At 46.9% G+C, this 26,906-nt stretch overlaps 2 protein-coding genes across 11 annotated transcripts in view; both read right to left on the reverse strand.

Annotated features, from left to right (window-relative positions):
• Positions 1–26,906, reverse strand: part of LOC149357903 (uncharacterized) — a 286,652-nt gene that overhangs the window by 193,225 nt on the left and 66,521 nt on the right. The gene's annotated exons all lie outside the window — the stretch shown is intronic.
• Positions 21,935–26,906, reverse strand: part of LOC149357909 (uncharacterized) — a 30,749-nt gene continuing 25,777 nt past the window's right edge. For both annotated transcript variants that reach the window (XM_089584970.1, XM_089584967.1), the window contains one exon: positions 21,935–22,107. In XM_089584970.1, coding sequence (XP_089441096.1) covers positions 21,953–22,107 — 155 coding nt within the window. In that variant the 3' untranslated portion in view covers positions 21,935–21,952. The remainder of the gene's footprint in view (positions 22,108–26,906) is intronic.

Genomic DNA, 26,906 nt, shown 5'->3' on the forward strand with positions numbered 1-26,906 from the left:
TCATACACCTCGCTCCATCTTGCTCGCGCAACCGCACAGTCGAGTATTTGCACACACACTACTCGCCGCTCGTCGTTTTCTCGTCCGCTGTCTTGGTTGTTCTCAGCTTCGTTGACAACCGGCCACTAAAAACACCGAAGCACAAACAAAGAGGCGCGCACACGCAAGGAACGCCGCGCGACTTCCGAGGGGAAGGGACACTCGCCACTCCGGTCGGAAAATTTGTTTTGTGTGTTTTTATGAGGTTCAGAGCCCCAAAACGACTCAGGCTATGAGGGACGGACGGTCTCTTTACCATGCACTGACATCGCACAGTACATGGGCGCTGTTGGGATTTGAGGCCCAGCCAGAGGTGACAGGCGAGCCAGGCAGGCGCCATCGGGCTGCCTTGACCAAAGGCGCTGGTTTCCGGAGAAGACGCAAGGAACGCTGGTGTGGGGGCGCCTCTGGAGACTGCGTCGCCGTGAACAAAAGCAGCTAATCCCCTTTGCCGAAAACTCTGAAAGCGGCGCTTGTACCGAACTGCGCTCTACCGTGGATCGGAGGAGACAGCGAGCGGCGGCGGCGCCAACTCATCGCCCGCTTGCCCCTGAGCAGTCCGACAAAGCGGGGATGGACACGGCTGATTTGTCCCTCCCTCCTGAAGAATTCATCGGTGGCCGGGGTGTGCACTGTCTGCCTCCGTGTCGCTATCTCTCTAGAGATCAAAGAAACAGGCACACATCTCAAGACGGCTCGAAACACATGCTCGCCGGTGCCGCTGTAAATCTGCAACGACGCGTCCCCGGACGCGGCACTTTGCAGATGTGACCCAAAGCGTGGAAGCAGGGCCGCTTTTTACTCTTTTGGCTGAGCGCACCGCCGCCCCTGACGTGCGGCCATCACTAACGGTTCGAGTGAGTGATTTTCCAGGGGGGTGCAGCCGCCCCCCCTTGCCCCCCCCCTCCGGACGCCCATGGCTACTATCGATCTAATATCGTCGCCAGGCGTGCCGACGACCCAGTACAGCATAACAGAGAGTCTATAGAGCATTCTTGAAAAAAAAATTAAATATTGTAATATTGTAAGCTACTGTTATGGAAACTGAAGGTAATGGTCCATTCTTCCGATGCGTAGCAAAATGTTTTGCAGGCATCCCATGAGCACCATCGACATTGGCCATCGCATTGACGTTCCTCAAGCACTTTCGTTGTGATCTCAAGGCGTGACGCTGTAGTTATCACTATCATTTTATTTTTTTTATTTATTTATTTCATACTGCAGATCATCTTACAGATCCAAGCAGAACAAGATAACACAGATACACGGGTAACAAGTAAAATAAAAAGAAATAACAAGTAAAATAGAAAGAAAAACTAAAAATAAAAATAAAAAAGGCATGCAGGATGACTATGCGCTTACATTTTATCATGTCAGAGAATTCCACTCACTGATGGTACGCGGGAAAAAGGAAAATTTAAAAGTGTCAGTTCTAGCAAAGTACGGGGTAAGTGAACCGGGATGATGGTGACGCGTGATGCGTGTAGCTAAAAACGATAAATAGGGTGCAGGATCAAGAGCCAGTTTGTTATTTATGAGCAAGGAAAGAAATTCTCGTCGAATATTTTTTCTTCTTACCTCAAGAGGTTGGATACGGTTAGATTTCATTAGCTCAGACGGAGAATCAAAAGGTGAAAATTTAGAATAAATAAATCTTATGGCTTTTCTTTGGATTCTTTCAATTTTCTTAATATTAGTATTAGTATATGGATCCCACACCACGCATGCATATTCGAGCTTAGGCCTGATTAGTGAGTTAAACGCGAGAAGTTTAACCTGAGGGGGAGCTTTGGAAAGTTTATTTCTTAAAAAATAGAGTTTGCGAAAGGCGGACGAACAGATATTTTCCACATGTGAATTCCAGGACAGATTGTTAGTTAATGTTACACCCAGGTATTTAAAACTGGAAACTTCCTGCAGTGGTGTTTGTCCGAGATGGTACCTGTGCTCAAAAATATTTTTTTTACGTGTCACGCGAAGGAAGTTTGTTTTTTCTTTGTTTAAAGCCATGTCCCATTTCTGGCACCAGGTAAGGATGTTAGTTAGAGAAGTGTTTAGGTCAATCTGGTTATTTGAACATGTAATATCTCTGTACAGCAAGCAGTCATCCGCAAACAATCGAATCTCAACGCCCGGAACAGTTGTGTCGACGATGTCATTAATATATAGTAAGAACAATAAAGGCCCAAGAACGCTCCCCTGAGGCACTCCAGAAGTGACTGAAAGAGCTCCCGATTCCTCTCCATCAATCGAGACATACTGCTTACGGTTAGTTAAATAGTTTGAAATCCAGGTAACTAATATCTCAGGAAGGCCAATAGATTGAAGCTTTAGAATTAATTTATCATGAGGGACTTTGTCAAAAGCCTTGCTAAAATCTAAAAATATTAGGTCAACTTGGCCATTATTGTCTAAGCTTAATGCAATGGAGTGAACAATTGTTACTAGTTGGGTTACTGTTGAATATCCTTTACGAAAACCATGCTGAAATTTAGATAAAATGGAGTGCCGATTTAGGAATTCATTTATGCGATCAGCAATGACGTGTTCAATTAATTTACAACAAGATGAAATAAGGGAGATTGGGCGGTAGTTTGACAGCATTAAACGATCTCCTTTCTTAGGTACAGGGATGATTCGGGCGGTCTTCCAGTCAACAGGCAATTTCCCAGTTCGCAAGGATGCTTGAAACAGTACATACAAAAACTTTGCAACCGATTCGGCATATCTTCGCAGAAAAATGTTAGGAATGTTATCAGGGCCACATGCTTTTTTGGTTTTCAAGTTCAGTAGCATAGAAAATATCCCAGCATAAGAAACAAAATTGACTTCGGTGTCATGAAACTGTGCGACTATTGGGGTACATGAACTGGAATTCGAAAACACGCTTTGAAAATATGTATTAAAATGCTGCGCAATGGCTCTCTGGTCTGTGATAATGGAACTGTTGACTGATATCTGTGACACAACAGCCTTTTTTCCGGTTATGTAATTCCAGAACTTTTCTGGTGCGTTCTTTATAAAGTTTGGTAGAGACGTACTGAAATAGTAACTTTTGGAATCGCGGACTGACTGTGAAAGGTTCTCCTGTAGTTTCTTGATTATGCCAGGTTGCACTCGCTGCTTTTTTAATCGTTTGATTTTGCGCTTCTGGTGTATGATGTCACGCGTCATCCATGGAGTCTGTTTGTTAACTTTCTTACGTTTGCTCGGCACAAAGTTATCAATGCAGTAGTGGCACATGCGCTTAAAACGGTCCCACAGTATGCAGGCGTCAGTGTCACCGAATTCAGTCAGACAGCTTTCCATATAATCTACTATGCATGCGTCATTGGCACGGGAGTAATCTTTGAAAGTCCTAATCGAAGAATTTTGATGTTTCTTAGGCGATAAAAGAGGAAAGCTAACATCTACTAAATAATGATCAGAGAGCCCCTGCTCAACTTGTACAGAATATTCAGCGATATCACGTTTTATGAATACCAAATCTAGAACAGAACTGCTCGAACCATGTACGCGTGTTGGCTTATCTACCACCTGAATCAAATCATGCGCTAGCATTATATCAAACATGACATCGATGCTTTGGTTATGGTGCGAACATGTTTGAAACAGCTCCCAGTTGACGCCAGGTAAATTGAAATCCCCAATTAGAAGAGTTCGGCTCTTTTGGAATTGTGACATATGTATCTGCAGTTTGCTTAAGTAGCTCGGTGGGGAATCAGGAGGCCTGTAGATTGCGTACAGAACTAAGCTATAACCCCAGCATGTCAGCTTTAGGCACAAGCATTCAAGGTCAGCGACAACGTCCAGAATAAAGGCATCTATTTGATTTTTGACTAGCACGGCCACACCACCTCCCCTAGATGACCTGTCGTTTCGGAATACCTGATATGTGGGAGGAAAAACTTCGTCGTCTAATATTTCACTGCGAAGCCAAGTTTCTGTTATTACAGCGATGTGAGGATCGTATTGGAGTAAAGCTATTTCAAGGCTGTCTGTTTTATTAATGACACTTCGAGCATTTATGTTTAGCAAACGCACGTGCTTCTTTTGAGTGTGAGAGTGACGTCACGCCTGAGATTCCACAGTGGGTGATTCCACAGCGGTTGATTCCACCGCGGGTGAGTCCACAGTGGATGATTCCACAGTGGATGATTCCATTCCCTCAGTTTCTGCAGAGCGACCAGCCATAACTTTAATGCGTCTGTTTTGCGTTTCATCCCAAACGAAAACATCTTTTTCGATCCTCAGCCTATCATGCACGAGAAAAACCTTCATTTTAGCATCCCTTTCTGCCTTTGCACTTTCCCACAATAGCTTGCGTTTCTTTAGGGTTGAACGGGAATAATCATTTTGTATGAAGAAGCCGGACCCTTTTAGTTTCTTCACGTTTTCTTGTATTGCTTTCTTTTCAGCAAAATTTTGGAGATATATGATGACTGGTTTCTTCCCAGTTTGCTTTCCGAGCCTGTGAATGCGCCCAATAGACTTGACCTCCACATTAAGTTTATCAGTGAAGATTTCTTTATCTATCTTTTCTCTTAATGACTGCTCCGTCTCATCAGGGCTTTCAGCAACCCCGTAAATGACTAGATTCGAGCGCCGACTACGGTCCTCTAGGTCTGTCAGTTTTCTAGTTTGAAAAGTCATTACTTTTTCAATAGACTGCAGGCTGGTTTGAAATTGTTCAGTGGTGTCCGAAAACTGTGTAGTGTCACCAAGTCGTTTCTCCAATCGAGTAAGCGTCAATTGGAAGCCACTGAACAATTTTTCCATATTGTTTACTTGTTCTTTTAAGTGGTTCATGTCGCTTCGCAAGGCAGACTGACCCTCGAGTAACTGCTCGAACAATTCTTTCTGCGTTGGGCCAGGATTCGTTTCTATATCCCCGCTACACATTAACAACAGTGCCACTGTATTCCAACAATCAACAATCAAAACACAAATTGCCTGTGGGCTCGGCAGCACTAGTAGACCACGACAGTCGTCTCTGACAGAATCTACAAAACGCTTTTCACCAACCTGAGTGAAGAACAGAAGAGGGTTGGTCATAGTTGTTCCAGTGCCGCCAAGCCCACTGGCGATGCGATGAAAATCCAGTCCCGAAAAAGACGCCCCTTCCGTTGATGTCCCTGTCACTTGCGCTGTCCAAGTGAATCCATCGACCACCGGCAATTCGGCGGGAGAAAGCGCACGTTGGTAAAAATTGTCGAGCTTGCAGTAGGCTGGTTGGCTTCGCTTCACCGTAAGTTCGTCGCTGGCCTGCGCCGGAGCAGACCAAAGCAGCAGCACCTGAGTGAAGAACAGAAGAGGGTTGGTCATAGTTGTTCCAGTGCCGCCAAGCCCACTGGCGATGCGATGAAAATCCAGTCCCGAAAAAGACGCCCCTTCCGTTGATGTCCCTGTCACTTGCGCTGTCCAAGTGAATCCATCGACCACCGGCAATTCGGCGGGAGAAAGCGCACGTTGGTAAAAATTGTCGAGCTTGCAGTAGGCTGGTTGGCTTCGCTTCACCGTAAGTTCGTCGCTGGCCTGCGCCGGAGCAGACCAAAGCAGCAGCACCTGAGTGAAGAACAGAAGAGGGTTGGTCATAGTTGTTCCAGTGCCGCCAAGCCCACTCATTGATTACAATCATCATTGATTACATTGATTACAATATGCCGCCCAAAAAACGAAAAAAAACAAACAAACCCTGAATTAGTAATGCTGATTCAGAAAGCCCATTACTAAAGCAGCTAAAACCCTCAAAGAAACTTTTCGAGCCAGCGGCGTCGCCGTTATGATATTATCATCATCATCAGCCTGACTACACACATTGCAGGGCAAGAACCTCTCTCATGTCTCTCCAATTAACCTTTTCCTTTGCCAGCTGCAGCCACCGTATCCCCGCAAAATTTTTGATCTCATACGCCCACCTAACTTTCTGCCGCCCCCTGCTACGCGCTCGTCCTCTCTTCGAATCCACTGCATTACCCTTAAAGACCAGCAGTTATATTGACTTCGCATTACATGCCCTGCCCAAGACAATTTCTTCCGCTTGATTTCGACTACGATGTCATTAACCCGCGTTTGTTCTCTCACCCATTCCGCCAGCTAACGGTCTCTTAACGTTACACCTATCATTTTTCTTTTCATACCTCCCTGCGTTGTCCCTAACTCAGGCTGAACGCTTTTCGTTAGCCTTCGCCTTTCTACTCCATACGCGAGTAGCGGCAAGATACAGCAGTTGTATACTTCCAACAAGCGTGACATTGTAGATGGCTGGCAGGTGTCTCCGTGAAATAGGATTAACAGCGAAGTCACAACAATCGCTCGTCGGATAAGCTTGAGGGCGTCCTTTGAGCGGTGCTTGCCGCTTCGTTCTTGAGCTGTATCCGTTGCATCCGACTGTACCATTATGATGATCCAGTCGTCCGCCATAATGCACGCTTGGTGGCGCTGTCTATATCCCGTTAAATACGCGAATAGCTTTTGATGTCAATTCATGTGTCGCGAGTCAGCGTCGTCGTTTCGGTGTTTCCTCCCGAGCATTGTGCGTTGTTTCAAGTAGAGAGAATTTATGCAACATGTACTATCAGGGTCAGTATATTCTAAACTACAGTACTGTTGCCTCACACACCTGCTTACAACAAGCTGAGCATACCTGGTATACTGTGCATAAAGCAAGTGTCGGTTGGAATTCACGATGAACTCAAGTAATGCCTAGATTGAAGCTGTCCTGCTGCTGTACCCTGCGCGAGGTCGAGACCCAGACAGAAGGTTTAGCAACTCCTCTTGTCTTGCCTCCTGTATGTTGCCCAAAGTAGCAAAAAAATAAGAAAAAGCATTTCGCTCATTTCGCTTCTAGTGGTTTACGCGCATTTTGAAATTCTGTTCACTATCGTAGTCACGGTGTCGTCCAAGGGAGGATTCCTCTCATCAGTCATTTAATTATAAACTGGGTTGGACTTTATGGTATAAACCGAACAAAAATCGACAACACTTTGCCGATGTTACTTTTTTTTTTTAAGTCGGTTTTAGCCGAAAAAGGTCAGTACTTTTAAGACGTACGCCACTGCTTACCAGCTATTGAGTGCGAGCTGCAGTCAGACTCAAGAAAAAGTAACAAAGCATGGCAGCCAGCAGCGCGGTAAGACAACGGGATCATTGGATAAATTACTCCTGCTCTTCATTCTCAGCCCTTGCTCCGTGATGTTATACGACACACGGCTTTGCAGACTGCTCCGCCTGGTCAAGCTTCGTTTGCTGTCATTACACCGTCAATTCATTGACTGTCATCGCTTCCACTGGCTGTAAGGATGGTGGCAATGTTTGCTGCATTACAATCCACAGCCGAATCGACGTCATGAACGAGCATCACCAAGAAGTGTCATGTCACGGCTTCTGGACGGTTCAGTCATCACTTGGGCCACGCGATGCACCGCCCTCTCCGCTCCATAAGGATTTCTGATACGGTACCTGTTCCTTTGTGTCCAGTGTGCAATCTTGTTCCTGTGATCCTTATGTTTTGAGGGAGTTAACGTCCCAAAGCGACTCAGGCTATGAGGGATGCCGTAGTGAAGGGCTCCGGAAATTTCGTCCACCTGGGGTTCTTTAACGTGCACTGTCATCGCACAGATTTTTGCAGAATTTAGAATTTCGCCTCCATCGAAATTCGACCGCCGCGGCAGGGATCGAACTCGCGTCTTTCGGGTCAGCAGCCGAGCGCAACCGCAGAGCCACCGCCGCGGCAAAATGCAGTGAAGAGGAAATATGCTTCCGTTGCGGGGAAAACCAGCCAGAGTTGCACACAGATCTGCGCTGTCTCTCTTGAAAGTGTAGTGCAGCTGGGCTTCGCCCGCAGTTTCCCATAGATCCCACTTCATGACAAATCGTAGGTTTTATTTTGAGCACTCTTGCATTTATTATATTGCCGTACTTCACTGACAACAACATCCCTCACGTTGTGGGCTACATGCTGCCTTTACATATGGATTGAGGATCTCAAGTAGCACAAGAACGGCTCGGCAGAACTCTGCAACGCGCACTGAATACTACATTCAATATAGACTTCGGAGCTCCTTGACCACAGTACTGATTAAAGGTCCGAAATGTAATGGATCATTTCTTCTCCTCAACAGCAGGTTTCCTTGTCCCAATTCGAGAGGGTCGGAAACTGTCTCAACAGGTCCGCGCTATTTCGGCAGCTGTCCTTAGGCAACCGTATTAGGACGCGTTATGTATTTCGGCGTGGTATTCCAGCGCAGTCGCATTCACACGCGCAGCCATTTATCTTATCTAATATGTAGTTTCTTTTTCAGCCACAACTGCAAACCAGGACTATTTAGTGCCGCTAGCGTAGCTCTTCCTAAGCGAAAAGTGACGCACTCCCTTGCTGAGGGATAACGTGTTATCACGTTGGACCTCCCCCTGAGGGGAGTTTTAACGGGAAGTCGCCGTTGCCGGGCCCGTACCGCCTATGGTTACATATGGCCTAGGAGTAGGCATTAAAGCTTATCCGTCAGTAATGACTCTTCCTCCTGTGAACTTGCTTCCATTTAATCTTATCCTGAGTGTGTGGTACGGACTAAGGCTTTCTTATAGCTCGTGAAAGCACTTTAAGTGCCGTTCTGTCTCCAGTTTTACCCGCTTCTTAAAAGTGGACAGCCCCTCAGAAAACAGCGATGGATAAACACTCACGGAGCGCTTCTAGGCTGCTAAAGGAATGAGGGGGCGGCTATTGCGTTCTTTTGATTTAATAAATTATAACATTATTGTTCATTAATAACAAAAAAATATTAAAAAAAATAAAATCGAAATATTCGCCGTCTTCCTCCGGGGCTGCTCAGAGCTCTCGCAGGAGGCCAAGAATGCATGCCAACACCAGCTGCCGCTGCCTGCGTAGTCGAGAGAAGAGGGAATGAGGGTGGTGAATGAACCAGGGAGACATACAGTGGTCACTAAGAAACCCAGTTCAACGCAGCAAATTGATTCCCAGTGAATGCTGTGGCCCATGCGGTGTCACACAAAGCGAGACACTGAGGTACAGTTCCTTTCAGAGTGACTCACCCTCAGAAATGCCGCCCGCTTCTTCAGCGACAATCCACCGTCATGCGACAAATGAAGTCGTTTCTCCAGTCACTGTCTTTGCTTTTGGACTCTTCGCCCACAAGGAAGGAAAGTATTCGCAGGTATACGAGCACGCTTTTTCCTTTGCATGTTGGCGTCATTTTCGCCGGTACTTTACGCGGCCATCAAATTACGGCTGTGAGAAGCAGGCGCTGATTGCAGCTAGTTCGTCTGCACAGAAAGCAGAGCCATCCTCACCCTCCGCGCCGCTGAATATAGCGGCTGCTGATTAATGGCGGCGGTCAGATAAAGCTCTGGTTGTACTCTTACAGGCGAAGCTTAAGCGACGTTCAAGTTTATTTGCCACACGGTGGAAGCAAAGTTAAGAGGCGCAAGGAGAGGGCGGGGGTCCGGAGAGAGGCACTTTGAGCGCCCGCTCCTCACTTGAGGGAACGAGCGCCCAAGCTTCAGTGTATGTGAGAGCGGCGGAGCGAGTTGTCAAGTGTTATGCCTACGGTCTTTGCGAATGTACCTCCAGTAAAACCTCGTTATAACGAAACTATGGACAGATGCTATAAATGCCCATGTAATGAAATCAAGTTTTTTCGGAGTAAAATGTACTTAAGATGGATAAGATGAGCCTCAAGCTAATCCCACTTGGGCTAAAGCAGGTCTATCTTCACCGATCATCTGGCAGTTTGGGTACGAGGCACGCTGAAAGAAGGCATGGCGAGCGATGCACTTGGCGCTCTGCGCTCGAATAATTTGCCAAGGTCATTGGACTTAAGCCTACTGTTAAAAAAGAGTTTTGCACACATGAAAGGCGAACACAGGAAATACATTGAAGAGGGAAAGCGCGCTGACAGTTCACGCCCGCGGCGTCCTCTTGCCCTGGGAGTCCTCGTACCACTCCTGGCGCAGTGGCGCAGCAGTTAAGCGATGGCCCTGGGATGGCAGGTGCTGCTGTCGGTGGCGCTTGTGCGACTTAGGTTGCTCCTCGTGGGCAACGTCTCGCGATACATTAATTATTTAACTTCCACCTGCCACGATATTCTGTTTGTTCCCAAACAGGCGGGCAGGTTGGGATTACGTCACAATGTCACGTGACCGAGGTTGGCCACTCAAATTTCTTCTCCGGGTATTTTCTGCACAAGGGGAGACTTAAACATAGACGCAGTAAAAAATTTCCTGAACACCTCTCCCTGTTGCCAGCAATCTTATCTCCCGAAGAGAGCCTAAAAAGCGCGCACACAGCGCCCCCGACGCTTGGATTAGCACCCCGAATATGTTAGCCTAGCCAGCGGGCAGCCTTTTTTCCCTGGCCCGCGTAGGTTTCAACACCTGCAAAATGAGTCCTGGAGTATTAGTGCCGCAGACGACGGCAAGACGCTTATTTAACCCCGATTTATAGATATTGAAGCTGATAAGGGCCGCGGTAATAGCGGGCCAGCAGCGGCTACTCTATTGCCAGTACCCGTTTTGGATGATTTCACAGAAGGACAGACGAACAAGCAGGCCACAACAACGTCAGCACACATCAACTGCAGTCTAAACCCCATGTATGTTGTCCTTTGTCTAAAAAATGATAAAAATGCCCGTTTGCACACGATATCTGCGGCCAAAGTCGCCTACGGCTGTAAAGAAACAACGGCTTCAACGGAGAATTCGCATGGTCCCGTCGTCTTAGTTACAACAAGGTTCAACGACGTTTCCTGCTGTTTTAGGTCTGATAATAAGTTGTCGTTTTGCGTTATTATAAGTGACTAACTTTCTACCCCATCGGTATCCCACAAGAAATTCTGAAGCAAATAAGCGATCTGCTCGCCGAATGCACGGTAGTGCGGTTCCAGCACGCCACCACCGATCATACCCCAACAAAGTGTGCGTATTGCGCTTTGGAGTGTTGAACGAGGGATAATCAAACAAGAGATGCGGAGAAATGGCTAGGCAGTGTTCGCAAGTCGGGGCTTCTTCGCGCGAATTGCCGGTCAGTACTGTCTGTTGAGTGCGCACTTTATCTGACGTCAGATACAAAGGACCACTGGTAGAGCACCTGCTCTTGAAGCGGAATAAAGAGCTGTACGAAATTGTTTGGATTTTGTATAGCTTTTGACTTCGTGCTACTACTGTTTTCAAGTTCGACAGGTCCTGTCGAACGTTGCAGAAGAACTGGGACATGTACTGCTCCCGTACCGAACACAAGACAAGCCTATAGGACTATCAACAAAGTCTGTGTTGTCATAATTATGGCATCCAATTTACTGGCATGGCATTTTTTTCCTAACACATAATATCTAATGTTTGGTTTGAGCTCTTGTCACCTAAAGCCCACGCCGCCGTGGTGCCAAGTTTAATGAACGCAATAGGCGGCGTCGGTCAGCGAAATTTACTTTTTGTTTGTGTCCATATGCCAGGTGTTTCGGGGAAGACTATGTAAGTTGCAAAAATAGGCTTTTTGAGATTAAAATATGCCTTTTGTGGCATTGTATTGCCAGTGATGGCGGCCACCGGAAAGACGCTGAGGTGTCCTAAGTTGTAAGCTGATTAGCTAATTTCTGATAATAAACTATCACAGCTTGGCAATTGGTTGCAATTAAATATTTGCAGCCGGTCTTTAGCGATAGCCTTAACAGTTTTTAGAATTTCGAAAATGCGATTATCCTCGGCGCTGTGGCTCTAAACAATTTGGCTGCATCGCTCTAAAATACATGCGCTTTCGAAAAGCATGCAGGCAAAGCAACCTTTCCAGTGCACGCAACTAATCAAAAAAGCCAAATTTTGTCGAGCCACAGCGCCAAACGTTATCGCATTTTCAAAATTATAAAAGCTGATATGGCTGTTACTAACTAGCGGCTACAAAGAGCTAATTACAACTAGGCGTCTAATTCTTAGTTAAAAGTTAGTTGTTAAAAACAGCTAACTCCTTGAACCAATTCACAGGATTTCTGGTGTCCGCCAACACTAGTAAAACTGTGCAGAAAAGAAACATAATTTTACCTCGAAAATCATAACTGTCTTTCATGAAACACCGGGTATATAATATAGTCAAAGCCCCGCAATGTTTCGGTGGCAGCAGTGAAGTGATCATCATCATCATCGCTACCATCACCCCAGCAACGTCCACTTCAGCAGAACGGCCTCTCGCATTCTAGAATTAGCCCCGTCTTGTCCTCCGCAAACGTACTAACCTGATCTGTCGCCATGGCTGTGCCACATCCAGCTACGTTCGGCTTCACTGAGAATCTAGAACACTAAGGGCACGTGGGACTTTTAGCTCTCCATGCTAGATGCTTTGCCATGCCCACTTCCCCTTGATCTCGTCTAGGGTGTAATTAGCATGCATCTGTCCCCTTGGACATTCGGGTTTCTCTCTGCCACTTATTTCCGCTATCTTGTTCCTTTCCATTGCCGGCAGCACTCTCCGTTAGCCTGCATGTTTCTTGCCATAGGTGAGTAATGACAAGATACAGCCACACTGAGATCTTTCCTCTTGAGCTCTGCTTTTGAGGGGTACTGGTAAGCTGCTGTTCATGCTCTGTGGGTGTCTTTCAAGTCCACTCCAGCCCAATGTTATTCTCCTGTTTGCCTCAGGGGTCCGGATCTACAGTTTCTGTTTAACCCTGTTCGTCATGTATTCCGCACGTATACCAGTGCCCTTAGGTCTACGCATTCATCCTGTGATATGTGGCTTGGTTATTTCACATCAGCTCGCGACCACCTTGCGGGGAAGGAGAAGTGCCTTACCATTGTGTTACCAAGAATCCAGGCTGGTCTCCACAGACATTGCAGCTGCATAGCATTTCAGATATCGATTGCTGCAGGTAAGTTTTGTGCACGATTGTGCGCGGAACGCCGCAACGAGGAGCAATAAGCGGGCGTCTGTGTGACGCCACTTACGGCAGCGGCTGGCAGGAGCGGCAGTCCTCCCTCGGCAAGACGCAATCCAGGCTCAGCGGCTCAGCCGTCGTCATGAAAGTGACGGCAGTCTTCGTCGCCGCCCTATGAGTCGCCGCCAAATTGTGGGAGTGCGTCGCTGCCTGCGCCCGAGAAGACGTGCACAATATTGACGTAAAAGAAAAGACCCAATGAATGCACGCACGCACGCACGCACGCACGCACGCACGCACACACACACACACACACACACACACACACACACACACACACACACACGCACGCACGCACGCACACGCTCGCACGCGCGCGCGCACGCAGACAATTCGGGCGTCATATGTGGGTCAGCAATTACCAGATGATAAGGAGGTGTGCGCACATGGAATTTGTGAGTTACGAAACTAGTCGATGCGGTGAAATTTACAAGCTGCTAAAAACAAGCGCTGAGGAATTATTATCGAATTCAGGACACCTCTAAGTGCCGTTAATTGTATTATTATGTTATTAATGTAATAATGACTGCGGACTAAATATATTTAACTCGGTCGTGATTGCAAAAAGTATTTCGTTTAAATGCAAATATTAGAGAAGCAAAAGCTGTTGTCTTTCTCCGGACCAAGTATAATAGTAGTGAAGAAATACTTTGGCGGATACTAGGTTGAGGGCCGCATCGATGAGCAGTCCGTCAAGGTTAGGTTATACTGAAACATAAGTACCCATGAAGGGAGAAGATGGACAGGCGCCGTCATAGCTCAGTTTGTAGAACACCGCATGCGACAGGCGGAGGCCGTGAGTTCGGATCCCACCGGTGCCCATGCAGTTGTTTTTTTTCGTTTTCTAATCAATTATATTTTAGCCAAAAAAATTGTCGCTTAAATAACCCAATGATGAAACAGCAATTAAAGAAAGGAGCATTCTCCAATGCTTTCCTCGCTTTCAATGAATGCGTTGCTCATGTGTACATGCGCTGTTGTATTTATATAATATTTTTATTATATTGTAACTTGTACAATTTTTATGCACGTTGATCTTCCCAGATGGGCACATATTCGGATAACAATCATTTTAATATCCTAATCACGAAATATGACGAAGTTGAATGTTAGCCTGTAAACCTACGTCCAAATGGCTGTCTCTTTTGGAAAACTGAGTTACCAGAAGAATTCTAGCACTACGAACGCGCCTGCAGACGCACAGGGCGGAGGTTGCCTGAAGGTTGCCGGCCTTCAGCCGGAGGTCCAAACTTGAACTTATAACGTCAGTCCTACAGTAACCGTTCCATTGTTTTGGTAACTACCAGCGAGAGACTATTGTCTTAAGCGTCTTTTAATATCTAATGTGGCAATATTGCACGAATATTTTCGATATGTTACGGTCAACACAGCAAGACCGGCGAGCCTACTATAACCAACAGTGAACATCTTGAGCCCCTGTGAGGAAAGATTTGCCGCTTCTTGCTTCATTACCCATTTTGTAAATCATGAGAATTTTTTCACCGATAATCGCCACTCGTATAGGCTTCACCGTGGAACTTACCGGAAAACATTGCTTTCCCAAAAAGAAGAAAGCGGCGAAAAGCATCTGCCCAGTTTTCTCAAAACAAAAAAAAATCGGAAAGTTAAGGTATGCTCCACCGACAGCACAAGCGCAAGCAGGTCAGTTTGATGACATTTCGCTCTAAAACGCGGCACTGACCTAGCGCTGTGCCCTGGCGGAGTGCAAGGCGCCAATAGATGGCGGTGTGTACTACGAGGGACGTACGCCTTATTAATATATCGTTGTTCTGCATCATGGACTGCCCCTTTCGTCAATTCCTTCCCGCCTTAGTGCAGCGCCCACCTGCACGAAGCTAGTTTGACAACCCAGTTTATCTGATTGCTGTAGTTTAGTCCACGGTGCTAGATTGGTTTAGACCTAGCGCCGGATTTGATGAAAGGGAAACCGCATGATTGGCTCTCTTTGCAGATGTACTCCTCAACCACGCTGCAAGAATAAAACACCAACGTTAGCTGGAAACAAGCTTTTAGTTGGCGGTCGTGTTTTCCCTCAAAGCGAGGTTGAGGTGTCCACCAGCAAAGTATGCCAGTTATATGCCATTCCTGAAATCTACAGGAGTGCATAGGGTGCGAAAAAGGCTCGACTGGGAACTAGGTTGCCTAATCTTTTTCGCGGTTTGAACTTTGAACATTTCTGCTATTAAGTAAAGGAGAGGCGCATGATTGGCTCACTAATTAGGTGGTCTCTTGAACCACGCAGTGCGAACAAAAAAAAGTTTCCCTCTTGTGCTGCTACCCCGGCTGGACCGCCTTGCGTATGTGATGCTGATGCATTACACGGCTGCCCTTGTACCTCCGATCTTGTGCATGGCTTCAGCAAAGCTATTGCAGCTTTCCCTTTAAAACCCTGGAAAGTACACTGCCAAGTAACGGGTGAAGTACCTCTTGCTCTTTGAACTGAGGAGACGGCTGCGGCCGCCAGCATCCCGCCGCAACTAACCACCAGCTGCGAGCTTATCCTCTGCATGCTATCTTCTGAAAAACTTACTGGCAGCAAGGTGCTGGTTCCGAGCACATGTCGCGAAAATAAAGCGTTGCCCATGAACGCTATACGATATACATTACAATACCGAAAATTCTCAGCTACTTCAGGTGCGAATTGTGCAGCAGCTGGCTCAGTCATTCCGAACACATGCATTAACCGATTCCCTTGAATACAAAGTTCGGAGAAGAACCTTACAGGAAAATCCAGCTAGTGCACCAAAGCAACCCACCAGAGAAGGCTTAGAAGTAGACTCGCGAGCTCGCAGGTCGGTGGGGTGACGGCTGCCTGCTGTTCCCAGCTGGGTGTACTCGGGCGCAGGCCTTTCTCGCAGCTTAAGCGCCCCTTGGCCTCGACCGCGACGGTGGTGGCAGTCGTCTGGGGTTCTTCCTCCGATGGTATTGGAGCTGCGTGGCCCCGAGGCGACGAAGCGCTTGGCGACCCCAGCGACCGGTGGCTGGCCAGGTGTGCGCGTGCCATAGGCTGCGCTGTGCCCGCAGCACTGCCGGCACCACTCAGCTCCGTGTCCAAGATCATTGCGCATCGAGACCTGAAGCCCGCGGGCACCTGGATGGAGCTGAGCAGCGTACAAGTCGGGTCGGAGTGGATGGACGCCCACCAGCTGGCGAAGCCTCAACAACGAATGGGCCTAGAGAAAAAATGGCGTCCGTTCGATGTCTCGTGCAGCTCGAGCAGCTGACTCGAGAACCCCTCACGAGATTCTTTGTCCTCCTTCTCGTTCGTTTCGCGGGTGCGGAAGGAAGCGCCAATATTCCTGAGCATGCGATTAATTTCAATGCACACATGCATTTCTCGTCTACAGTCACGGAACCTGGGCGTCCGTCACGTCCGTGGGCTTCAGTACGTGCACAATGGAAGGTGGGGAAGTTCGAATGTCGTTCATGTGGGAGCTTCTGAAAAGGTGAAGACGTAGATGAGCTTCGAAAAAGATGAAGACGTGGACGAAAGGATGTTTTAAGAGGAAGGTGAAGAAGAAGAAGGAAAAACCAGTCTTTGACTTCATACTTATCAAAAATGCAACAATTTTGCCGCCTCTTATTCTGAATGGATTATCGGAAGATCATTCATTTAGCCTTCCGTTTCGCATCATGATAGTAACTGACGCCTCGCAATGTGACGAAAAGCCATGTCTTGGAATATTCTGTCCGCGCCAATATTGGTCCATTTCTCTGCGTCTTCCAGATTACTCGGAAATTTTTGAAGCAATTTCTGGCAGTAGTGCTTACTCTACACCAGCTGGACCCATCTCCTTCCGCAGCGGCAGTCATTACTGATTCTTTATTATATTACTCGCTCCTCTTTCCGAATGCTGACCTACCCATCTCAAGCACATTCCTTTCATGGCTTCCTCCACATTTGAGCTCAGTATATTTCATATGAGCGAAATTAATGAGGCTGCTGATAACCTGTAAAAGTCATCTCTCAGCGGTTGCGTGTTACCTATCCTCCTGTCTGCCGCGTATATCAGCAGCTAAAGAACAGTGACATCCACTATTAAGCAGGCAAACCGGGTCTTTTATAACATCTGTAGGTTATAAACATCTCAGGGTATCCTAGAGAAGAAAATCTGTCTTACGCGGCAGCTTGAAGTCTTTCTTATGAGGCTGCGCAGACGTGTCTCGCCACTGAATTTCCATCAGCACTTGTCTGGTTTGGCGCTTTCTCCCGCGTGAGCAAATTTTGCCTTGAACCTGGATCTATAGAACATTTCTGGCTTATTAGTGCAAAAGCACTACTTCACGGGTTCAAACCCAACCAAGAATCTTCTGACGTCCCTGATCTTCAGGGTGCAGGAATAAAAAAATTATTGCTGAGATTGGGTTTCGAACCACAAGTGGCGCGGCGGGAACAGATCACCGTCGCTGTCCACAATATACACAATGACAGTATGCAATTTTTTTACATGGCATTTATTACACTTAAATTATGTTCTATTTGCATGAACTATTTACAAAGTTTCCCGCGAACTCCACGAAAGACACACCGATCACGACTGCATGGTTTTAAACTGCAACTCACTCTCGCGCTGTGCATTGTACATTGTCGTCTTGCATCTGCGGCGCGAACAGATCACATACGCTTAACCTCGATCAGAGCTTAACCAGAGAGCAATATCGTCGCCGGACGAGCCGACGACCCAGCAAAGCAAAACATGTGAGCCAACCAGGCTAAACACATGCTTTCGCAAGTTTGCTTAGTTGAACTACGTTTAAACCCTACCACTTTTTTTCCACCGCTGCTCTTTGCGAGGAATTTTGTAGGAGGAGCCCTTGTAGAGGCTTGCTCTAAATTTCAGCTCTCCGCTGCTGCTGTCATTTGTGCCACCATAATGAGTTGAGCCACAGGTTTGTCTGTTGCGCGCTCAAATGTTCTCACGGGAATCTCACTGACTGCCTGATCAAGTTTTACAATATAATCCTAGGCCCCGCAGGTGCTGCTCTCCCGCGCGTTATCTTCTCCATTTTTGGCTTTCTGTTTTTCTTCCTTCTCTTTTTGTTCCGCCGTGAAATGCAGAGTAGAATAGTCTTTCTATGCCTCCCAATTTAAGGCCGAACCCCCAATGTGGGCATGGGCGGTTTGTTTTAAGGACAACAACAACAATTCAGTTGTTAGTGGGTGTTCCGGCAAGAAGGAGGAAAAAGCGGAGGACATGCGGCGTGCTTTCAGCTCATAGCTTACCTTCGCGATGAATTCCGTGGTTGTCACTGCTAGCACAAATTTCTAGTTGTTCAGGGAACCTTGGAGAATGGTTAAGAAGGGCAAGAAGTACTAGACCAAGCCGGAGTATACAGTGAAGATAAGAGTACCAGGAAGATCGGCCTTAATTGTGATTTTCTGGCATGCTACTCAGAACAGGGGTTGAGGGAAAAGAAGATGGATATAAAATGTGCCATTTTCATATGGTGAAGAAGAAGAAGCGGACGATGGTGACGGAACCAACGTTTTTAAACGTTGGACGGAACAGATTTGCGAATAATCCAACTGGAAGACATAGGTACTGGTCAGGGTCACGGAAATGCGGGACTTCATTTTGCGTGCGCAGTGCACATACCTTTAACCATGTTGTTAACGGTGTATGGACCGCGAGATAAGAAGACGGAGTGGACGGACATGAAAATTCTCGAAACTGCTTTCCTCCTAGTCCTCCTCCTCTTCCTTGCGTTGGCTTTGTAAAATCTCTCGGGAAGCGAGATAGGTATACCGCCCACCACGACTGCTCCCGCACAAAGGAAATGGACAGGTGGCGGCACCACGGGAAAAACACCGCTTAAAAGCACACGCACGATTGTAAAAAAAAACGAAAAAAAAGGGAGAAGAAAACTGCATTGTTGCCGGACACGATAGCATTAATTGTTGAAATGCAAGGTACCGCCGCCAGAATAATAGGGCGGTAATTGAGTGGGGAATTCGTACTGCCTGATTTGGGCAACGAAACCACCTTCCCGACGGTGCGGTCAGCAGGAAGCACAGATGTTACAGTCGACTGCTTATATACCTTGTACAGAATGGTAGAGGAATAAAGTTCAATACTCTTCGGGAACTTAGCATTAATTAAATAAGTACGAGTCCTTCTATAAGTTTTCAGATCTGCTATTATTTCTTCTATTCCTTAGTGCCCAACGAATATTGCGCCCATCATTGAAAAGTGTGAATTATCCGTTGTATAAGACGTGATGATGGAATAAAGGACAAAATCGCTACAAAATGTTTCGCAAAGTATTTTTTGCCCATTCAGTATCAGGAACAGTTGAACCGTTTGTAATAAGAGTAGAATTGAATGATTTGAATGATTGAAGACTCTCCTAAATTTGTGGGGACAGTTTGTGAGCATGGGTGGCAAGGGATACTGTAAGAAGAGAGCCTTCTAGAAACGTTTTTTTCTATTAAGAAGCTTTTCTGTGTGCATGTTGTACCATAATTCTTTTTTATGTGGGGTAATGGTGCCCAAAGGCACGTGCTTTTCCGTTCGTAAATTTTAGCGGTGAAAATGCTGAGGCTTGTTTCAGGGTCTCGGCTATCAAAATCTTGTAGAAATACATCTTAAAATGCTACATTGATGGCCTGAAAGCTGTAATTGTTGTAATCGCGGATTTGCTTGACTTCATTGCCAGCTTTATTAGTTTGAATGCTGAAGCTGAACGAAAGGAGCAAGTGGTCACTTAGGCTATGCATGTAGGTCAAGTTTGAAACAAAATCTCGGTGTGAAGTTAATACTAAATTTAATATGTTATCAGTGCAACCTGGCATCCGGGTTTGTTGCGTTTCCAGCTGAGAAAAGGAAAAAACTGCGAACCGAGGTTCAAGAAGTAATTTTTCTGTGACAAAGATGATGTTTTAGGAGTTACTTTCGAAGAACAATTGAGACAAGGAAAGTAAACAATCGCCTCGCAATAATAGGGCGATTTAGAACTGCGGGCCCCACGTTTTGGGGACCTCGGGAAGTTAGGGGCGTCGAAGTGCGCATGCGCAGAACGCTAGGCGCGACTTGCACCCTATTTGGCCGATGTAGCGTGCGCCCCAACACCGCTCTACGCTCAGGCAACATGGCGGCGTCCGTCGAAGCGGAGCCTCTCACTTCACCACCGATTCGTTATCTCCGCTACTACGAAACGCTCCAAATTTTCAGATTGCTCCCATGTTTGCACAGCTGCTAGGCTTAGCGAGCGCTTCGTCTGGCATCAGAAAGTGCGGGAGGTTCAAGCAGGTTAACGAGTTAGGTCAAAAAAGCGGTCCCGCGGCGGCCGCGTTTCGATGGACGTGAAACGCAAAAAGGCGCCCGCGTGTGCTGGGCGATGTCAGTCACGTTAGGGATCCCCAGCTGGTCGAAATATTATTACCGGAGACCTCCACTACGGCACCTCCTTCTTCTCTTCTCCTCTAGTTCCCTCCTTTGTCATTGCCTTTATGACGCGGTTTAGATGTCTGCCAAAGATGCGATAGAGCTATACTGTGCCATTTTCGTTATTCAAAATTGATTTTCAGTTTTCAAAGAATTGGCATTCCGTGAAGTTTTTTTTTTTTTTTTGAGCAGAGGGTTGGGCTCGCAGTTCCTTCATGCTGTTAGTTTCAGGTCCCTCTCCGAGGTGCTCCTCGGCGCCTGGGCAGATAGTTCGAAAACTCTACAGGGAACGTGAGCGCTCCAACGCTTTTTAAGCTACACGGGTCTTGATTCTCGTTTGTAATGTTGGCAAGTGTGCCTTGTCTTTTTTCATCTGCCTCCTCCCACCATCATGATCCCCCATCGTGACCCTCTCTCTTCTTCTCTTCCCGTTCCCCAGTGCAGAGTAGCATGCCAGATATTCATTTTCCGGCTAACCTCTCTGCCCTTCCCGTCATTAACCCTCTCTCTTTCTCTTTTTTGGCTCCCTGAGTGACACGCGGTCTGTGTTATGGCTTTATAATGAGCTGGGGAGCTTCAAAATAAACAGTTTGCAGTCAGCGCCCACCCTGAATACAGTGTTACTCTATGTTTTGCATAACGAGAAGCTTTTCCAGCCTTGGGTATAACTAGAAAACGCTAGGTTCTGTTGTCGGTATGCGTCAGAAGGCGCGTAGCTTTCCGTGTTTCTCGATTCCAAGGTGGCGGCTAAGTCCGCGCTCACATCGCCATCCGCCCACGTGTAGAACTCAGCCTGCTTGCTGGCAGAGGCTTTTCGCGCACTGCTGCTGATGTTGAGGTGCCCGACCCCGCAGACGGGAGACGAAATCTTTGCCGACACTAAAAGCAGCTCTGCATTGTTAATAAAAGTAATTTCTACACTAATTAATTACTTTCGCTTTAAAATTACTGCTCAAAAGTAATTCATTAGATGCAACTTGCTAGACCAGAAAATTACTTCATTAATTTAGAATTGACTAGAAACATATTTAGATATCTGTAATTGCATTTAAAAAAAGGTTAATTACTGCCATGAATGCCTGCTAAGCCTGCAGCAGGGTGTAGCTTTGCGCGCGGAATAGGTGGGATGCTTCGATGGAGCCCTAAAAGGAAAGCAGCTGCCGCAAAGAAAGTCTACTTCGCTACGCTGCATGACTACATGGGCGCAGTTTGAAAAATAAACATGGTTTAAAAAACAATGGGCCCGTGTGGGATTTGAACCCGGGACCTCACGCACCCAAACCGAGAATCATACCCCTATACCAACGGGCCTTTCTTTTCTTTATTTTTTTCTTTATTGCATGGAAGAACTTCCGTAGAAAGGAGGAAAACTTCAATCAGACTGGACAAGTGGAGCCGCCCTGGTGGTTGAACTAACGTCTTGTCCAAAATGGCCGCCGTGGTTCTCTCTCCAGTTTTGCCCGCTTTTTAACAGTGGGCAGCCCCTCAGTGAACAGCGATGGATAAACGCTCACAGAGCGCTTCAAGGCTGCTAAAGGAAAGAGGAGACGGTTATTGCGTTCTTTTGATTTAATAAATTCTAACACAATTGTTAAGTGTGTCCAATTCAGTAATAACGAAAAAATATTTAAAAAATAAAATCGAAATATTCGCCGTCTTCCTCCGGGGCTGCTCAGAGCTCTCGCAGGAGGCCAAGAATGCATGCCAACACCAGCTGCAGCAGCCTGCACAGTCGAGAGAAGAGGGAATGAGGGTGGTAAATCAACCAGACAGACATACAGTGGTCACTGAGAAACCGAGTTCAACGCAGCAAATTGTTTCCCAGTGAACGCTGTGGCTCATGCAGCGTCATACAAATCGAGACACTGCGGTACAGTTCCTTTCAGAGTGATGCACCCTCAGAACTGCCGCCTGCTCCTTCGGTGACAATCCACCGTAATACGACAAAGGAAGAGGTTTCTCCAGTCACAGTCTTTGCTTTTGCAATCTGCGCGCACAAGGAAGAAAAGTATTCGTACGTATACGAACACGGTTTCTCCTTTGCATGTTGCCGTTATTTGGCCGGTACTTTACGCGCTCGTTAAATAACTCTTGTGAGAAGCAGGCGATGCCTGCAGCCTGTTCGTCTGCAGAGTTCTCTCATGCGCTGAAGCCCTGTAGTGGTGCTGTTGTTATCCGCGTATTTTTTAATGATGCAGAGAAGCCATCAAAAAACGGGTACTCGCGATGAGACGGCCACCTGCTCGCCCGTTTTTACCGTGGTCCGTATCGGCCTCAGCGCTTGGGTATGACGGGATAGCTTTAGTGGGTTAACGCCAATCTCTGAAAATTGGTCATTCTCAACTTTACATTCATAGACCCCTGGGAGGCCTCGGAGCACTCCTGGCGCAGTAGTGCAGCAGTTAAGCGATGGCCCCGCAGTGTCAGGTGCTGCCATCAGTGGGGCTTGTGCGACTCAGGTTGCTCCTCCTGGGCAACGCCTCGCGATACATCATTAATTTAACTTAAACATGCCCCGGTGTTCAGTCTGTTCACAAACCGGTGGGCAGGTTTGAATTACGTCACAATGTCACGTGACCGAGGTTGGCCACCCAAGTTGCTTCTCCGTGGATTTTCTGTGTAACGGGAGACTTGAAGCAGTCGCTGTAAAATATTCGCTAAATACCTCTCCCTGTTACCAGCAATCTAATTTCCCGAAGAGAGCATTAAACGCGCGCACACAGCGCCCCCACGCTTCCAAATACGGGTTAGCAGCCCGAATATGTTGGCCTAGCCAGCGAGTAGGCGTTTTTTCCGTGGCCCGCTTATGTTTCACCACGTTGGAAACGAGTCCTGGAGTATTAGTGCCGTAGACGACGGAGAGACGCCTATTTAGCCCCGTTTTGTACATATCGAAGCTGATAAGGGCCGCGGTAATAGCGGGCGAGCAGCGGCGACTCTATTGCCAGTACCCGTTTTGGATGGTTTCACACAAGGACAACAAGCAGGCCACAACAACGTCAGCACACATCAACTGCAGACTAAACCCTATGTATGGTGTCCTTTGTCGACAAAATGATAAATATGACCGTTAGCAAGCGATATTTGCGGCCAAAGTCACCTAAGGCTATAACGAAACGACGGTTTCAAGGAAGAAATCGCCGGGTCCCTTCGTCTTCGTTGCAACCGGATTCAACTACGTTTCCTTTCGTTTTATGCCTCATATTAACTTGTCATTTTGCTTTATTATAACTGACTAAGTTTCTACCCTATCGGTATCTGACAAGAAATTCTGAGGAAAATAAGCGATCGGCTCGCCCATTGCACGGCAAAGCGATTCCGGCATGACAGCACTGATCATACCCCCAATAAAAGTGAGCGTATCACCCTTTGGAGCGCTGAACGAGCGGTAATCCGACAAGAGATGCGGAGAAATGGCTAGGCCGTGCTCGCAAGTCGCAGCTTCTTCACGCGAACTGCCGATCAGTACCTTCTGTTGAGTGCGCACTTTAGCTGACGTCAGATATAAAGGGCCACTGATAGAACATCTGTTCCTGAAGCGGAATAAAGAGCTGTGCGAAACTGTTTGGATTTTGTATAGTTTTTGACTTCGTGCTCCTACTGTTTTCAAGTTCAACAGACCAAGTCGAACGCTGCAGAAGAACTGGGACATGTGCTGCTCCTATGCCGAACAGAAGACAAGCCTATAGGACGGACAACACAGTCTGTATGCCATAATTATGGCATCCAACTTCCCTACATGGCATGTTTTTGCCAACACATGGCATCTAATGTTTGGTTTCAACTCTCACACCTTTTCTAAAGTCCATGCCGCCATGGTGCCAAGTGCAATGAACGCAATAGGAGAGGTCGGTGAGCAAAAATTACTTTTTGTTAGCGTCCATATACCAGGTGTTTCAGGGAAGCCTAATTAAGTTTCAAAAATAGGCTTTTTGGGGTTCAAATATGGCTTTTGGAGAATCGTATTACCAGTGTTGGCAGTAACCGGAAAGATGGTGAATAGTGCTAACTAGTAAGCAGAGTAACTGATTTAGTATAATTAACTCTTAACTATCACAGCTACACAACTGGTTGGAATTAAAGATTTGTAGCCGGTCGTTAGTAATACCCTTAACAGTTTTTACAATTCCGAAAACGAGATTATCCTCGGCGCTGTGGCTCGGCAAAATTTTGCTACATCGCTCCAAAATACATGCGCTTTCGAAAAGCATGCAGGCAAAGCAACCGTTCCAGTGAACGTAACTAACCAAAAAGCTAAATTTTGTCGAGCCACAGCGCCAAGGGTAGTAATAACCTTTTCGAAATTATAAAAACCGATATGGCTGTTACTAACGAGCGGCTACAGATAGCCAATTGCAAATAGGTGTCTAACTCTTATAGCTAAAAGTTATTAAAACTTAGTTAACCAGCTAACTGCTTGAACCGATTTAAAGGATTTCTGGAGTCCGCCAACACTAGCAAAACTGCACTGAAAAAAAATATTTTTACCTCAAAAAGCCTAATTGTCTTCCTCGAAACCCCTGGTGTATATCATTCAAAGCCCCGCAATGTTTCAGTGGCCGCAGTGAAATCACCGTCATCATCAACGCTGCTTGATTCAAGCAACGTCCACTTCAGGACAACGGCCTCTGACATTCTAGAATTCTAGTAAGCCAGTCTAGTAAGCCATTATAGTAAGCCTGCATCTGTGAGACGCCACTTATGGCAGCGGCTGGCAGGAGCGGCAGACCTCCCTCGCCAAGACGCACTCTAGCTCAACAGCTGACCAATGCGTGCAAGGCAAGCAGCATGAAGAAGTACAGCAAAAAAAGGTCCCATCAAGCTTTAAAGCATAGGCGAAGCCTGATTGCAACATAATATTTGTCAACACCAATAAAAAAATCGTAATGCTAAGAAGAGGCGAGGTAACAGTGCTATAAGCGAATTAGGTTAAACAGGAGCCGAATTGCTTACGGATTTATTTAGTAGCCGGCATTACCAGGATGCTAAGGGCTGAGGTAAAGCTCGGACGATAATTGAAAATTGCGGCGGCAGCGCAGGAGGAAGAAGAGAGAGCCTCGGAAGTACTGCAGAGGGGAAGAGCAGCAGGTGAGTATCAAGCTACTGCACACCAGTTAAAGGACGGTGCAGGCGTTGCGCTAGAATAATTTGCCACCATTTATGCACATTGGCTAATGGCATCAGTCGTACTAAACGAGGGGCTACATTGCAATAAGGCGCAAGAAATGGGGTGCCAGTTACTTTAAAAATCAGAGAGATTTACCCATTACGCCTTGCACCAAAGTAACTGTACCTGGTCAGTTGCTAGTAGAATCAGAGCTATGTTAGAGGTCATTCTTCCAAGGGAACAAAATTGTTTTATCAAAGAATACTCAACAAAAGACGATATTAAGCCGAAAGCCTTTAATGTCTCATCGTTGTAAGCAGCAGTTGTCGACAGAAATGTCACTCTTTTCAGTTGGTCGAAACTGTCGTGACGTCACAGTGCGCGAATTTCAAACAGGGCCAATTGTACTTCGGCTAGTAACCAGGCAACCAATTGAAGGGATCGTATAGTGATGCTCCAAGTAAGTGGGACTGAGCTTAGTTAGTTGCTTAATTACTCAATTAGCCTAATTAACGTTTCTAGTCAGGCCATATAAATAAATAAAACCGAGTGAGAAAATGGTCGAGCTCGGGAATCGAACCCCGGTCTTCGGCGTGTGAGACGAGCATGCTATCCACTCCACCATGCCAGCTCGATGGTTCGGGAAGAACAAAGGTGCGTCTAGAGAATACGGTGTCGTCGCTCACTCCCATCCTCCTCCCTTCTCTTCCGGCGAGGTTTAGGGGCTTCGCCAGCGAAGCTCACGCGCGGCCATTCGAAGCCGAGCCTGGAATGTTCCGTCAACTCGCGGGCGGGTGAAGGCTGTCTAGAACTGAACGCAAACGACCTGCGGCAAGCGGCAGCCACGTCTACGAGGACTTCGCGCTGGACATCCTGCTGAGCGATGTGGACGCCACTGCGCTGTTCATGTCCGCCGAGCTGGGAACCAGGTGTGGAACTCGTTGCGGTCGCCTTCTGCTCTGCGAAGGTAAGGTGCCATTCATGCCGCCAGTGCTCTATCCTAGCGCTCAACGGCAAGGCCGGATCTGAAAATTTGTTCGGCTAGGCATGCCGTTCGAGCCACCGGGATGACGCTTGTAGAATATGATGACGCTTACCACGCAGCACCTTATATCAAACTTTGTGAAGTGAAGCTGTTTTCGATGCGATCAACTTCAGCCAAGTCTAGCTCTACCTTTTCTTTGGCGCGCAAATCGATTCATAGCATGGATTTATTGTCCACGACACTGCGAGCTTGTTCACATTTGGTGTGCTCGGAGACATTGAACAGGTATCCATGCTAGGGGAGGAAATAGGAAGTCCAGGACGACAGGAAGTGTGCATCGTCTTTTTTTTGCCGCAGCTGTCTGGCGTGGCTTGTTTATGTCGAAGACTGCTGCATTTCTCTTACGTGGGGTTAATTAGCTTCAAGGCAGA

The sequence above is a fragment of the Amblyomma mixtum genome, chromosome 3 (assembly GCF_055824585.1).
Source record: "Amblyomma mixtum isolate Tamu chromosome 3, ASM5582458v1, whole genome shotgun sequence".
Taxonomy (NCBI): domain Eukaryota; kingdom Metazoa; phylum Arthropoda; class Arachnida; order Ixodida; family Ixodidae; genus Amblyomma; species Amblyomma mixtum.